Source organism: Chiloscyllium plagiosum, chromosome 18 (genome assembly GCF_004010195.1).
Source record: "Chiloscyllium plagiosum isolate BGI_BamShark_2017 chromosome 18, ASM401019v2, whole genome shotgun sequence".
Taxonomy (NCBI): Eukaryota; Metazoa; Chordata; class Chondrichthyes; order Orectolobiformes; family Hemiscylliidae; genus Chiloscyllium; species Chiloscyllium plagiosum.
Genome location: NC_057727.1, coordinates 55,067,058 through 55,083,347, shown reverse-complemented (window position 1 = coordinate 55,083,347; position 16,290 = coordinate 55,067,058). Strand labels below are relative to the sequence as shown.

Below are 16,290 nucleotides of genomic sequence, written 5' to 3'. Positions count from 1 at the left end.
GGGGCTGGATTTTATATGGTGCCAAGTTCTGTGCCCCCCCAACACCGCATAACATGAACTCAACCGTGAACACTGTCTCTGACACTTTTTGCTCAATGGTTCATTAATTGGCTCAGACTGAGACTTCAGACCTTATTTGGAAAGAAGTTCATATCTGTTCCTGTTAATGATAATAGTCTAACAATCAAAAGTAGCGTTGGCTTCAACCTTAGCTGGGACCACAGGCAATCACTGAAAAGAGGTTATGGAGACCATCTGATGATAAGTCTGGGGCAGTAGCAGAAGGTGATTTGCAGACAAGCCCCAGTGAGGGTGATGTGAATTTTGTGTTGGGTGCAAGCTGGCAAGACCAGCTGGCGTACAGATAAATGAGGTTATATAATGTTTTGTTGGGCGTGTGCGTGGTGTGTACCTCTGGTCAGAGGAATACCCCTAAATAAAATATTCTCCCCAGCCATTCAGTGTTGGACACACCAGCCCATCCTGACCTGGGCTATGTCTTCCACAGATAAAATATTAATGATTGCAGAAGGATCCCAGTAATCCTGGGAATGACAGTTCATCTGTTGCCTTGTAAACTAGAAGACTGGTGGGAAGGCAGACAATGTATTTTATGAGCACCCATGCCCACACTTCAAAGCTGCCAATCCAATCTATGTTTTCTATTCTTTGCATTATCTAATTGTAGCAAAGTGATGTAATTTAAACATGACAAGACTATCAAGTTACCTAATCCAATTAGCTCTGTCCTTTATTAAAAAAATCTAACAACACAATTTGTCTCATGGTCAGAACTTGTCTACTTTCATGTCGAAATCCATTTCAAATTTTGTTCTGCTATCCCTTTCCTGTGTACATTAGCCGTTAATTTGATAAATTAATCACAGTCTTGCTCATTGAGTATTACCTTGAGTTGCCTCATTTGAATACCTTGAACATACTCATTTTGGCTCCTGCCAAAAAGTGGAGTCAGCCCCCTCCTATGTCCTCCGAATTATCAGAGCAATAGGAAGAGAGGTGGGTACTTTGGGAACTGGATAGTTACAAGTCTGCAAACCTTCCTGCGAACAGGAATTAACCTCTAACATTAATACAGATTGACGAGAATTAAATTAACTTTATTTAAAAAGTTCTAGTGACCAGTCCAGAAACGGCTCCACCTGAGAAGAGAATGTCATTGTATTCTGTGCTTCAACATTCTTGTTGCTGGGATATGGTATGTGATCAAACTCATCATGCCAGAGGAGAATTACAAATGTGCCTGAAAGAGAAGTAGTGTTGGTTATGCCAATCACAGCAGGAGTAGCAACAGTGTTGTTGTATTTCACACTGCCCATTAAGTTCAGATCAGGGTTTCAGGGATTTTACTCCTAATGGCTATTTAAGTGATGGTGCTAGAGTGCAGAGCTGGAGTGTGGAAAGGATCAACCATGCTGTGATGAACAGCAGATTTAACTAACCTGCTGCTACTCGCTGTTGAAACTTATGCATAAAAGATGCCTCTGTAACAAAGCATCTGGTATTCCTGGATTCATATCTTCAAGAGGAGGGGTGTAGAACATTGGCACATTCCAAAAAAAAAACATACAAGAAGTTTGACTTTTCTTCAGCCAAACAAATTAAACCAAATACTGTATGGGGATAGTGTGAAGAGATTTTCATTCCTGTTCTTGGCCTGTAGAGAATTGCTTGCACATGTTTTCATTATTAGTTCAGACTACTAGGAGCTATAAATCATTTCTTGCTGGCCCTAGAATCCATATTCTGAAGAATTTTAGTAAGATCTACATCCCATCTGCTATGACCCTCATGTCCCTGGCTCTGTGTCTGTGTATGCAGGAAAAATGGGCAAATGTGGAGCATTGATCTGTCTTCTGTAATGTTAGCTAATTATGTTCTAATCCCTGGCAGAAAGGAGAAAGTGTAAAGTTCAAGTGGGACCCTTCAGCAAATGTTGGCTGACCTGGTGTGTATTTACAGCATTACGCAGTTATGTTTCTTTCTCATTTAAGCTCCAGCTTGTGTACAGTACAGATAAATAACAAATTCCCTCAGCAGCTATAGATATATATGTGGGCTTTTGACTATATAGGATGCTGCAGAGGCTCACGAACAAGGGTAAAGCTTGTTGACATTGCTTTGCGATGTGTGTGTCTTGCACTTGATACTATCTAGTGCACTCTTGACATTGGTTGACAACCATAGCAAATGGAAAGAAATCAACACAGTGTTCTTGTTTGTTTAACCAGCTGCATTGTGCCACATCACTACATTAAGAGATTCTGAGTCATAAAGTCATACAGTACGGAAACAGACCCTTCAGTCCAACGCATCCTTGCCAACCAAGTCACTCTATTGTGAAGACTTATGCAAAAGACCTAATCAGTTCATCTGCCATTTTCTTACTTTCTATTGTTAATTCTCCAGTCAGTCTTTCAAATGGACCAATGCCCACTTTTTAACTCTTCAAATATTTACGCAACTCTTCGTATCTTTTTTTTAATATTTCTGGTTAGCTTTCTATCATATTCTAAATTTTCCCTCTTTATTAATTTTTTGGTCATTCTTTGCCCTTTTTTATGTATCTGTCCAATCTTCTGACCCATCACCTGCCTTTGTACAATAAATTTGTTTTTTCTTTAAGTTTGATGCTGTTATTAACATTCCCAGTTGACGTGGATGATGGATCTATCTGTTGAAATTTTTCTTACTTGTGCTAAGCTATTGAGGAATCCACATATGTAGAGATTCGATATGGCCAATGTGATGTATATCCTTACACGACCCTTACTGTCAATTGGCCTCCAATGGCACATGATGTTTCTCTGTCTTGTCTCACGTCCTCCTCTGATTACCCATCCAGGGGAATCCCTGTCGCAATCTCCTTGACTCATTCTTTCAATGAATTCTGTAGCATGGGACAGCACAGCAGTTGCTTATTTTTAGGTGGGGTTTGTAGAAAATTTCCTGAATAAAAGTCACTCAAGTGATGTTGAAGTCTAGTTAAGTGTCCTAGAAAGTGTCCCAATGCGATCCTTTTTACAGCTTCAGCAGCAAGAGAAGATGAAATGGGGAACCCATTAATGAACTGCTTGGAATTTACATCAACACTGTCTTCACTCCTAAAGAGCTGCTTGTTGTTGGGTGAGGGCAGTAGTTGGAAGTGCTAGCCACCAAAACATTCTGCAGCCTTTTCAGTGAGAACTACCAGGTATTTTAGTGGCAGTTAGCTGTTTAGAGGCTAGCTCCTCTGGGCACTCATTCACAATGTAGGCTTTGACTCTTTGACCAAGATGGTGTCTTGAGCTGAGTCCAAGCTAACCCTGTAGCTTAAGACCCCATCTGGGCCACTTCAGAGACACTTTAAACCTAAGGCTTATCAGTCCAAATTCCACCTAGAAGGGCAGAAATTTTTGGGAATTGTTTTCAATTTTGAATGCTGATCAATTTGATTCCAGAAGCATACCGGCAGCGTATTTCGTGTCTCAATGAGAAAGACTTTGCAAAAAAATAGCCGAATTAGAACCGCACAACATATCCGATATTATACTTTGGATTCTCTGCATTCAAAAATTTAAAAATCAGAATCCAAGAAATGTCACAACACAGTGGAGGCCATTAAGCCTACTTTATTCTCAGCGACTCTCCAAATGCGCATGTCCTTCAGTATTCTCCATACTTCTGCCCATAACTTTATCGATTGCTCTTTTTCAAGTAGCCACCTAATTCCCTTTCAGACTACTTCTATCAAAACAGCCTCCTCCCACCATGCCCTGAACCAGCGCATTTCGGATCCTGACCACTCGTTGCCTGAACCTTTTCTTCCCATATCGTTTTTGCTATTTTACTAATTACTTTAAACCTGCCCCTTGTCGTTGGCAGTCCTTCCATGGGTGTGGATAAAGTTACACCCCTTCAAAGTTGCATAAATTCAGAAAATTTGTGTGGAACCGCACTCCTGTGTGGGTAAGGTTGAAGCTCATTTAATGAGCAGCGTGGGAAATGGTTGACAGAAATGTCAGGCAATTAATGCATAAGCTCAAAGTCATGAAGTTGAGTGTGAAAATGAGTTCAAATCATTCGTACCCAAATTGCCGTGCTCTTTAATGCAGCGAATTTACATACTTTGGCTGTTGTTTCAATGCAAGATAAAAAGAGCTTCAGGCTGGATAATTAACATGCTTTGGGATCTTCATGATTGCTAAATTAAGCATGTGGTAACAACAATGAGAGTTCAATCTTTGGTTCTCTGTCAGCAGTTGTCTGACTGGACTGTAAACTGGTCAGTAATAAGTGACACTACTTGTTTACAAAGTCTCTGGTTTTCATCATTTTTGGATGGATGATGCAAAGAAGTGCCCTTATTTGGGTAGTAGTTTATGGATGCAATCAACTAGGACCAGATGATTTCATACTTGTAGATCTCAGCTTCATCCTTGGTCTGTTTTCCCACTAACCTGATGTTTTCAGAAGTATGTTCCCATTGTGGTAGAGTGGGCGAAATGCATCTGGGTTTTCCAGCTTATATTTGCTACCTCATAGACCTTTCTGAAAGATGTATTGTTGAAACTGGATGTAATTCAGGTTTAACCAAGAAAGAATGCCGGATGCTGGAAATCAGAAACAAAAGCAGAAATTGCTGGGACAACTGAGCAAGTCTGGCAGCATCGGTGGAGAGAAAGCAGTATTAAATTTTTGGATCCAGTGGCCCTCCTTCAGACCTCCTTCAGAAGGAGGGTCAACTGGACTTGAAACGTTAACTCTGCTTTCTCTCCACAGGTGCTGTCAGACCTGATGAGTTTTCCCAGCAACTTTTGTTTGTGTTTCAGTAATTCAGATGCCGTCATGCATATTGGTTCCTGAGGATAATTATCGAAATGGCTCAGACACGTTGATGGTTAATTTCCCTGATATTCGTGTCAGGATCTGCAGGCTTTCTGAAACGTTACCATCGTTTTCCTTTGTTACTCCTTAGTGAGTCCTGGGAAAAAGAGTGGATTTTGTACTTTTTCTGACTTCATCATCATTTCATCTATGGTCTCTTGCACCATTTCAAATTTAGGTGTAAGGCACTCATTGCACTGTGCATTATTAGATAGCTGGCCTTGAATGCTATGGCTACATATATTCACAATGTAATTAACAATCTGATCACTACTGCTTACTGTCTTCTTTTTGAATTTCAGTTGGAGCAGATGGAATGTCGTGGCACGGAGAGTGCTCATCCTGTTATGTCTGGATTACTTTCCAAGAGAGTAGGTCCTACTGTCACAGCACACACCATGCCATTCATTTTTCTCATCAAAACCTGTACTGTTCTAAGCATAACATAGATTCTCAAAGTCCTCATAGATTGGTATGTTCAGGTTGGCTTCAGAGTAGTCCACTTCTTTGAGCAATCTTGCCTTCGTGAAGTGGAATTTTCTGAATGGCAACCATCATGGCTGCCAGAAATGCCAAGTGGACGATCCATCTCGGCCTCTGCCAGTTTCCCTCCAGCACCGCAACAGTACTGAAAACTTGTGGTCCAGAACTTGCCAAACCCCGAGCCAAGCTGTTTCAGTACAGTTGCAACACCAGCATCTACCCATGGAAGTAGAAAATTGCCCAGGTATGTTCTGTACATAAACATAATAGAACAAATCCAAACCAGCCAATTACCACCACATCAGAATACTCTCAATCATCAGTAAAGTGATAGAAGGTGTCACCAACAGCACTTTAAATCAGCGTATGGTCAACAAATAACCTGCTCAGTGATGTCCTGTTTGAGTTCTCCCAGGGTCACTCAGCTCCTGGTTCAAACATAGACAAACGAGCTGGGTTCCAGAGGTTAGGTGAGAATGGCAGCTCTTGACATCAAGGCTGCATTCAACCAAGTGTAGCATCAAGGAACCCTAGCAAAACTGGAACTAGTGGGTATTGGGGAAACCTCTCTGGTGGTTGGAGTTATATCTGGCACAAAGGAAAATAATTGTTGAAATGACACTACAAAGGCCAGTATCCTGTCACCAAGGCACCTTTTATTTAACCATGGAAAGTCCTTGATACTAATCCAACTCCCACAGAGCCAGCTGTTAGAGTGTTAAGATGTCTGACATTCTATTTCATATCTGTCAGCCAGTGCTCCCTGATTGGATCAGATGAACAGCCCCGATCGGGGAACTCATGTTCTATGATGTCTACCTGGCTGACTTCGTCACATCCCACCTCTTCTGAGTCTGAGGATATAGGCCGGTTCTTTTTCTTTGAGCTCCTGCTGGGGTGTTTTAGCACTAGGTCAGATGCCTCCAACTGTGCATATGGCAGCGTTTGACACACAGCTCGCCTCTTACACCCAGAGCGTCGCAGAATAAATTTATCCTGTTCAGCAGATGACAGTGGTGCTGAGACGGCAACATCCTTTGGTGTCATCTCAGATTCTGAGGTCTCTTCAATGGCTTATGGAGAGGGAGAACCTGGGGTTCCATCAGCTCTGAGGAGCTGGGCACATTTCGCTTCTGTAGGATCTTCTCCACCGTAGCCATTCTGCTGGAATTATCCCTGCAGTTGCATGAGGGGTGGTCCAATAATCAAATGTGAACTGGGACAACTGGTATCTAATGTGGCTGTAGGCTGTTTCTTTAAGCCTGCCTTTAAAGTTTAGACTGCTGTTTCTACCAGACCATTAGATGATGGATAGTATGGAACTGTCCTTATGTGTCGAATGCCACTCGACTTGAGGAAATAATCAAATTCCCTGGGGATAAACAATGCCCTGTTATCTATGACCAACACTTCTGGAGTCCATGTATTATAGAAGATGCTCACAGCTTTTCTATCATTGTCCTTGTGTTTGATGAATGAACTCTATACACGTCATCCACTTTGAGTGGACTAAAGCACTGAGCCCATGAAAGGACCTGCGAAGTCAACTTGTAATTGAATCCAGGGTTTACCCAGCCATTCCCACGAATGCGGGAGAGCTGCGGGCAGTAATTTATGTCCTTGTTGGCATTCTAGGCACTACCCCACCAAAGTGGCTAAATCTGCATCCAGCCCTGGCCACCAGACGTAACTTCTCGCCAACATCTTCATTTTGGAAAACTTTTGATGACCCAGGTAGAGTATCTGGCAGCGACTTTTGCTTGAACCAATCACTGTTGCTCCCCATAGTAATATGGCTTTCTCCACTGTGATCTGGTCTGTCCATGACCAGAAAGGTTTCTATACTGGTTGTGATGGCCCTTTGGTTTCCCCCATCACCACCAGCTGCTTCAGTTCTGTCTGAACTGGATCTTTGTGTCCAAAGACTGGTGTTATCAGCTGTAACTGGATGTGTGCCCATAAAATTGAAAACCATTTCGGATTCTTCCAGTGGTGGTACCATTGGTGGTGTACCTGCCAGCAGGAGGGGGTGCAGTGCATCTGTATTCTCTACTTGACCTCCTGGTGGAAGTGTTCCAACTTCTAATTGTATGCTCATAGTATTAGAGCCCATTGCTGAATTTGGCCTGAAGCTATGGGTGGCACCGCCTTGTCCTGTTTAAGTAGACCTAGTAGGAATTTATGGTCTGTTATTATTACAGATTATGTCCATAAAGGTATTGGTGAAATTTCCTGAGTCTAAATATGACCATTAAACTTTTCTTCTCTATCTGGGCATATGTACACTCTGCATTAGCCAAAGTCCTTGATACACACACTACTGGGCATTCTTCTCCAATGGGTCACCTTCAAGCAGATATTACCCCAGTGTCGTACCGGGAGGCATCGCTTCCCAATGCCAGATCTCACCTGGGATTATGGTGTGTTTATGTGTGATAGAGGATGATAGCTGTTTCTTAACTTTCCTGAAAACTATGACTTGGCTTGGCTATGTGACCGTTTCCAAGGCAGACCCTTTTTGGGAGCTGAAGGAAGCCAGGTTATGTATGAACTTGCTGTCATAATTCCCCAGCCCAACGAAAGATGTAAGCTCTGTAAGCCCTCACTTGATCACCCAACCCGGTCTTGTCAACTCCGTAGCCAGGAAGGTCACTTGGGGTGCCTGGAACACACTTAACGCATGATGCCAGAAATGTTTACCCCAACTCAAATCTGACTTTTGTGAGCAAATTTCTTCAGGATATTTGCTTTTGTTGCCACTGAAATAACTTTAGAGAGATCAGTATCTAATCACCAAGTCACCCTTTATTTACACGTGGAAAACCGTTGACACTGATGCAGCTGCTTCAGAGCCCATCTCTCATCTAACCACTGCTGCTTGATATTCAATGGTGTTACCATCACTGAATTCTCCACTGCTAATATCCTGAGGGTTACCATTGGCCAGAAACTCAACTGGACTTGCCACATGAACACAGTGGCTACAAGAGCAACTCAGAAGCTAGGACTACTTCATTGTGTAACTTACCTCCTGACTCCCCAAAGTCTGTCCACCATCTATATGGCTCAACTCGGGTGAGATGGAATACTTCCCACTTAGCTGGATGGTGCAGCTCCAACAGCACTTAAGAAGCTTGACACCATCTAGGACAATGCAGTCCACTTGTTTGGCACCACTTCCACAAGCATCCACTCCCTCCACTACCGATGCTCAGTCACAGCAATGTGTACTATCTACAAGATGTACTGCAGAAATTCACCAAAGATCCTTAGACAGTACCTTCCAAACCCATGACCACTTCTATCTACAAGGACATCAGATACATTGGGACGCTGCCACTTCCAAGTTCTCCACCAAGTCACTCAATATCCTGACTAGGAAATATATTGTCATTCCTTCACTGTCACTGGGTCAAAAACCTAGAATTCCCTCCCTAAGTGCATTGTTTGTCTACCCACAGCAAATGGACTGCAGCAGTTCAAGAAGGCAGCTCACCACCGCTTTCTCAAGGGCATCCAGGATGCAATAAATGCTGGCCAACCACACCCATGAGTGAACAAAAAAAAATGCAGTGTTGATTTCAGTGTGCCAGTGGTTGATTAGGCTGAGGATAATGATGAAACATTTTTGTGCAGCTGCAGTTTGCCCACACATGGGGCAAATATTTCTCTGAAGAGTGCAAAACATCAAGCCGAGCAACAGAGCAATGCAGTTGATGTGCGGAATCTGCAATGTGGTTTACTATTGATAGAATACTCACACTCAGTAATGGAGACTACAGACTGTCATTATACCAACATAGCCAAGCACGAGGGACATCTGTAACCATGAGATGCACTCCAGCAACTTGGGAAGAGTGTCCTGTTACTTGAGGATATGTGTGATAGAGGATGCAAAATAGAAGGTGCAAGAAGAATAGAAAGCTGTGCCCCCTCTCCTCATCCCACTTTCCCAAGGAAGCTGAACTGTCAGTGGAGGAGTGAGAGTTCTACTTTAGTTATTTATTTATCCATTAGACACGCATGGACTGCAGCCAAGAAAGATATTTCCTGATGTTTTACCAGTAAATTCCTGTCCAGTTACTCTACTCCAACTCTTTGAAATCTTATGCAGCCCATGTGTATTCAGTCTGGTGTTGCTCGGTGCCAAAACAATGTCTGTTTAAAATGATAATAAGAATTATCTTTTAAAATCTTTTCATTGTCATTGAAATTTTAATTACATGTAAAGTATTCCAGAACTGTCTTCAAGAGGAAGAAATTTAATCAGTGTGACGTTCTGGAGAATAAATCTGACATGATAAATAAGTAACAATACTTTTAACGAGAACTGAATTTTAATATAATAGGAGTGGACAGTGCAATCAGCAGAGAAATGTTCCAAACTACACAATATTTGTAGAATTCCATTAGTGCTTCAGAATGAGTAATATGCAGACACCAACGATTGGCAATAATTTATTGCCATTTATAGTAAAACTTTACAATATGAAAGAAAATGTTTGTAAAGCGTAAGAAGCTTTATATTTTGCAGTCTGAAGTGAATGAAATGAATATTTTATCTCTGCACATGTTATGTTGTTATTATAAATTAAAATGAAATTCTGGCTTTAACTTGGCAGGAATTAAAGCCATGTGTTTGATATAACACTTCAAAAATCTTTTTTTTCCTTTCCCCCCCACCCAAATCTCTCTTTCCACTTGCCAGGCTATTCATTATATGGAACTTATTCCAAAGGAAATGCAACCAATTGCTGGCACAGAAGGGGCCTACTATCGCCGTAAGCAACTAATGAGGCAGCTGCCAGTCTACGACCAGGATCCCTTCCAATGCCATGCTTTGTCAGAGAGTGAGGTGAAAACCATGGAGGAATTTGTCAGGAAGTACAAGAGCGAGTCGCTGGGAGTTGGAGAAGTGGCACTGCCAGGCCAGGTGGGTAGTGCCAAAGAAAAAGCTAACCAGAAGCAGAAAATCGAAGCCACGGGGCAATTTGGCAATGGCAAGATAGCAAAGGGGGAGCCTCAGCATGGTCCTGCTTCAACCAATGGAACGCCGACAAAGGCCCAAGAGAAAAATGAATATGTGAGTAATTAGTGTAATTTGGCTTAAATTGAAGTCAGACATCAAAGTATGAAAGAAATAAGATACTTGTGGATGCATTTAGCTTTCGTGTGTATTTTAAAACTTTTTTTTCCAAAAGAAAATAGCTTCTTTTGGCACATGTGAAACCAATTATTCCAAGGTACACATCAGGAAATATTCTCGCTGCTCTTTTAGAATGATTGCGCATTTCAGCACAACTACTTGGCACTTTGATTTTGTGCACTCTCGTGAAAAGGTTCAAAGTGTTTTTATTGTCCTTTCTATTTTTCTGTCATTCTCTAACTATTTCTTGCTGTCTTCTTCTTTCAGTTTTTCTTTTAATGTCCTTCCCATCACTTGCTGCAACAATCACAATGTTGAGAATTGGAACTTCATGCAGTTCACTGCAAGTAGCAAATGAAAGCAGAGCTGGGCATCTTTATTTGTGCGTCTGTCTTTCATCCCTTCAGTAACCTTGAGCAAGTGATTGACAAGCAGTGTGTTTTACAATCAACATTTATTTAGTCATTGAAGAAAAGGACAAATTAGATTAGATTACTTACAGTGTGGAAACAGGCCCTTCGGCCCAACAAGTCCACACCGATGCTCCGAAGAGCAACCCACCCAGACCCATTCCCCTACATTTAACCCTTCACCTAACACTACGGGCAATTTAGCATGGCCAATTCACCTGACCTGCACATCTTTGGACTGTGGGACGAAACCGGAACACCCGTAGGAAACTCAAGAAGACACTGGGAGAATGTGCAAACTCCACGCAGACAGTTGCCTGAGGTGGGAATTGAACCTGGGTCTCTGGCGCTGTGAGGCAGCAGTGCTAACACAGATCAGGACAAGGCAAACTTCACCAGTCTTTGATATTTGTCATTCTGCCCTCTTTCACTTTTAATACAAGTGGGGTGACCTTTGAAGCTTTTACAGTTCACCCTGGCTCAAGACCAAAGGAAAATGTTAGATCACCTGTTGTCTTCTGATGCTCCTTTCGTATTTGCATTTTATTTTCAAAATTTTCAAGAGATCCTTGATTATATACTTTCTGTGCTAGTTATTAAAGAAAGGTTCCTTTCTAGAAGACTTAAATGAAAAAGCTCTTTCTGAAAACCTAGTACTATAAATTTACAACTGTGCCATTGTGATAGTTTTGAACAAGTTTCTGCTTGTCCAAAATGCCTGATTTGAATAGCATAGTTTGGTGCAGCTTAATTCTAAGTCTTATGAAAGGTGAAAAACAGAGACCTATATTGTTCAGTCTTTTGAGTTATTAAAGAAAAAGGTTAAATGCTACGATCTTAAGTGGCATTCTATTTAATTATCGCTTCGGCACCTCAATCCTGAAGACATGAACAGGAGTAGGTTATTTGACCATCCAGGCCTGTTTCATGTTCAGTCAGATCTTGATTGATGTGTACCTCAACTCTATTCACCTACCTCAGTTCCGAAGCTTTTGATAGCTCTACTCCACAAATCTCTTGGCTCGCCCAGCTTTCAAGGTTTCTTCATTCAACTGCTAAACCTCATCAAGTTAAAGGTGTACCAGCTGCCAGTTGTGCCTTGGTTTGACATCCTAGAATGGCCTGATGTAGCGGAATAGCCTACTCGCAGATTGTCCAAGAGGAGTGTATGCATCAAAGAACAATGAGCTGAATCTTACCTTTTCTTTTGGCTTAGCATCCATTTTGTCAAGTTTCATTGAGAGTTTCACTCCATTAGATCTAATGAGTTTTGCTATTTATCCAAACTGGCTTCATTAAGTACCTATCAACCCCTAAGGCTTATCCAATTCTAGCCTGAATCTACCACTTGTATTCTGAACAACTCGTCCCTATCAGAATGGACCAGCACTCTGGCACTAGTGCCATCTTTATAAGACTGCTGCACATGGAGGCAAGTTCTGTCAGTCCAGAACTACCCTGTCCCCCATGCATGACAGATAATGGGAAATTGGTGCCTCACATTATGGACCGGAAGTCCTGGTGGATGGAGTGGTGCAAAAGAGAAGTACTTTCCATCCCCAGGCAGAGGAGGCCACGACCCTACTGGCCTAGTCTGAGGTTGCCACTCAGTCAGTGCAGTCTTGGGCATCAGTAAGAATGTAAGGTAGTCAGTGACATGCTTCATTCTGCCAGAGCAAGTGCCACAACTTTCTTTGTGCTACCTCACACTCGCTGTATCTCCGTTCCTGCACCTACCTTGCACTAAGACTCGTGCTGTCTTATTTTCACTCTGCTATCAATCACTCTCACCCACCCAAATCTCCCACACCTGTAACCTTCTGTGTTGCCTAATTGCCAGCTCGAGACACCTCACCATCCTTCCCTACCTGCTCCAGCAATAATGCCTGTGCCAGTCACTTCCATCTCTCTCAATCACTCCAGGAGGAAACAGCCAACAAGAGAAGAAATAGCCAGGACAGGTGATGAGGTGCCTGGCATCGTTTCATTTCCCTTCAAGGAGTGGCTGATTGACTGTGTATCCATGCCCCTGAGCTGCAATAGGAGCTGCCTTTGACTTATTATACAGGGACCTCCTTACTGAAAGCTGTCCCCCTTTATTTGACAGAGGGCTGCTCACAAGCTTCCTGGCTTTGTGCCTGCGCTAAATAGCAAGGCAAAACAGAATTACTGTGAGTCTCGTAGTTCTGGCAGATGAGAGAAAGTGCAAAATGCAAAGGCATGGCAAGGAGGGATGCGGTAAGAATCCAGGTGCACTCATAGAGGGTGAGTACTAAGAGAGGACCAGCATTGCATCCTGTGGAAAATGTCCAGCAGCCATACGGCAGTCATTGGTGCTACTGCACTCCGATGTTATGATTGACCTGCAAAAGCCTGCTCTAAGTGTATTGGAAGTGTGCCCATGCTGATGAAGCTGTCAACTGCCTTTAGCCAGGCTCATGGATGTAGAGAGTGTGTGGTCACTGCACACTGGTACTGGGTGTCCAAGATGAGCTGGAGTTGCCAAATACCTGTTCACACTTCCATTCCGAGAACTCTTGGCACTAGATTCCTCATGGTGGAATGTCGAATAGGAAACTAATGCAAGTGAGGTGAGAAATGTGGTTAATTGAGCTGATAACAAGCTTCATTGACATCTTATTGCTACTTAGTGACAATCTTGTCTTGACATCTGGAACTTTGTTGGAAAATGCATCCTGTTGCTCCCAATGTTGAGATAGGTCTTGCTCAATTTCTCAGGTGATTCTCTCAGATTGCTCACTGAGAGCTCACGTTGTTCAGGCCCCTATCAGATTCCACCTAATTTTTTTTTTAAATTTCAGACAAAGAACACATTGCTGGTGAAATGTCACTCCATTACCATGGGATTGAATGATGGGGATCAATTGGGATGTTTGACAGATAGCTATAGAGCTGAGAAAAGGTTGATTCTTGAGTCACAAATGTCGTTCAGTGTATGAAAATTAGATGCTATACCTCTGAAAGAAAAGTATAATGCTGAAAAATCTCAGCAGGCCTTAGATTATTGAGATTACCCTCAATTACTGACGACAATAGTGTTACAATTCAGGGATGTCAGAGTGACAAAATGCACCATTAAGCCTGGCAATGTAATCTTTTATATAACTTTGCTAGGCTTCGAAGTCCATTTATTATAGTATAGTTTTCCCTCCTGGGACAGCAAACATGGCTCTTAAGACCACATAAAAAAACCAAGTCTGTCGTATTCACTGAGAAGTTGAATTTTGTAGAGACAATATAGCTGTAACTTGAAACAACCACTTGAAAGCATTTGTAATGATGAATGGAATACAAACCTGAGAATGTCCAGCTGCAAAACAGAGCCTGGCTAATATCAAGCGCTTTCTGATAAAACCTTAGAACCTGAACTCTGACCCTTGCCCTTCCTGAACCACTAATTACAGTAGAATTACCAGGGTCTGAATGAATTGAAGTCAGATGTACAGAGTTAATTAATAAGAGGGAAGTGAACTGATCTTGAAAATGTGCAATAGGCAAACCTCAAATACATAACTCCGTGAGAAAATACCAGTGTGTTTTCAGATTGCCTACATTCACTTATGATGTGATGTATGATTGGTCATGGTTTCCACCAACTGTAATTAGAAGATGTTGTTTTCTTGTTGATGGAAAAGAGTCACTTATTATCTTTGCATTTATATATTTGCGAAGAAAGGGTGGGTATTGTTCTGGTGCACATTTAGCCATTCCGATGGGGTCTACAATGGGTGAGCAATCTGTGTCATCATGCAGTGCAGGAGAGGGGAGATTTTTTCATCAGAAGTCCAAAGAAAAATAAATCAGTTCCAGAAGTTGGGGACTAATATTTTGAAACCTCCCATTTTGAATTGAAATGTATTATCCTCAATAGTTCAACCTTTCTCTAATGTTTGGAGGCTTTCCTGCTCCACAGGCCATTTCATTTTAGATTCTAAAGTGATTAGCAATCTTATTATGTTGGAAATTGCAACCATGTGTAAAAATGTGAGCCATAATTAGGAGAGTTCATGGATGCCCCAATCCTAATTGAAACTAGTTATGGTTCAAATTATGAGCTGGATGATGTATTGCAGATCTCAGTTCTGTCTGGTGCACAGTGAGGGCCACAAGTGATGACTTTTTGCGACACACGTCGTAGCCGGACTAGAATGTGATAGATGGCAGGTAGTCATCATGTTTGGAAGCCTGTTAGTACAGGTAAAGATATTTGTTGAGGAGAGGGAGAGAATAAAAGTGTGTAAATTGATCTCTGGCTATGCTTGAAATTACATTCCTTGCCTGGTGGCTAGCTGATTACATTCAACACAAAGAGCTCACTGTTAACTTCCAAAATTCTAATGTTTGCCTTTTTAGAAAAGTTTAAGGGTTTTTTTAATATTGTCCTGTTTACCACTTTCTTCAAACAGTGTGACATCTCATCCCAAGGAATGCACAGACCTTTTATAAACTCGCATCTAATATTTCAGTTGGTACAAGGCTGACTTGATAATCTGAAGCCATCAAGGCACTAATAGGGGCACTGTATTTTCTAGTCTCCATTCTTTGTTGAGCTGTTATACAAATGCTTTAAGATTCTGGTAGATGTGACAGCTTCTGTGCTGCTATAAGAAAAGTATGGTGCTGTCTTGCTGTGCTGGGCAGTGTTCCTCCCTTTATCCAACACCATCAAACAGAGTGACGGGCCACTTATCATGTTATAGTTTAGAGAATACTGCTGTATATACATTAGCCCATGTGTAAAGGTTTAAAGTCACAAATTATATTATATTCAAGAAGCCTGTAAATGCTCTATACATTCAAGCTGTGTCTGAGAACAGTGAATTTGATGTGAAAATAATTTGAATTTTGTGCATTTTTTCTGAATTCCTAAATTCAACATTGATGAGGAGCTCATGGGATTCTATTTGCTGAGACCACAGTTGCAGTTACCTCAGCTGCTTCTGTCTCTTCCTCAAGCCAACTGGGCTAGGCTCCCCCAATGACTTTCAACTAAACATTTTTCTCTGACTTCTGGTTCGCTTCTATTTCCTCCACTAGCACAAACCAAACTCATCCTTGACGTGGGACTCACATTCTGATGCATTGACCAGTCACTTTCTTTTCCTGAATCCCATGTTAGCTGACATTGTTGACAGTTTTCTCTCTTCAGGTTCTGTTCTTCCCTTCTTCAAATTTACTATGATCTCTCTTTTCCTTAAAACCTCCAACTTTAATCCCTCAATTTTTGCAAAGTACACGACCATCCAATCTCCAAGTTTCCTTTCCTGATCAAACTCCTTGGATATGCTATTTCCCCCAAATCCACATACATCTTGCCCTGAACTCCATGCTTGAATTCTTTCCAAT

The 16,290-nt window shown here is 41.8% G+C and overlaps 1 protein-coding gene across 1 annotated transcript in view; it reads left to right on the top strand.

Moving 5' to 3' along the window:
* Nucleotides 1-16,290, top strand: part of lmcd1 (LIM and cysteine-rich domains 1) — a 62,034-nt gene that overhangs the window by 35,605 nt on the left and 10,139 nt on the right. Inside the window, exon 4 of the mRNA XM_043708407.1 lies at nt 10,076-10,450. Coding sequence (XP_043564342.1) covers nt 10,076-10,450 — 375 coding nt within the window. The remainder of the gene's footprint in view (nt 1-10,075; nt 10,451-16,290) is intronic.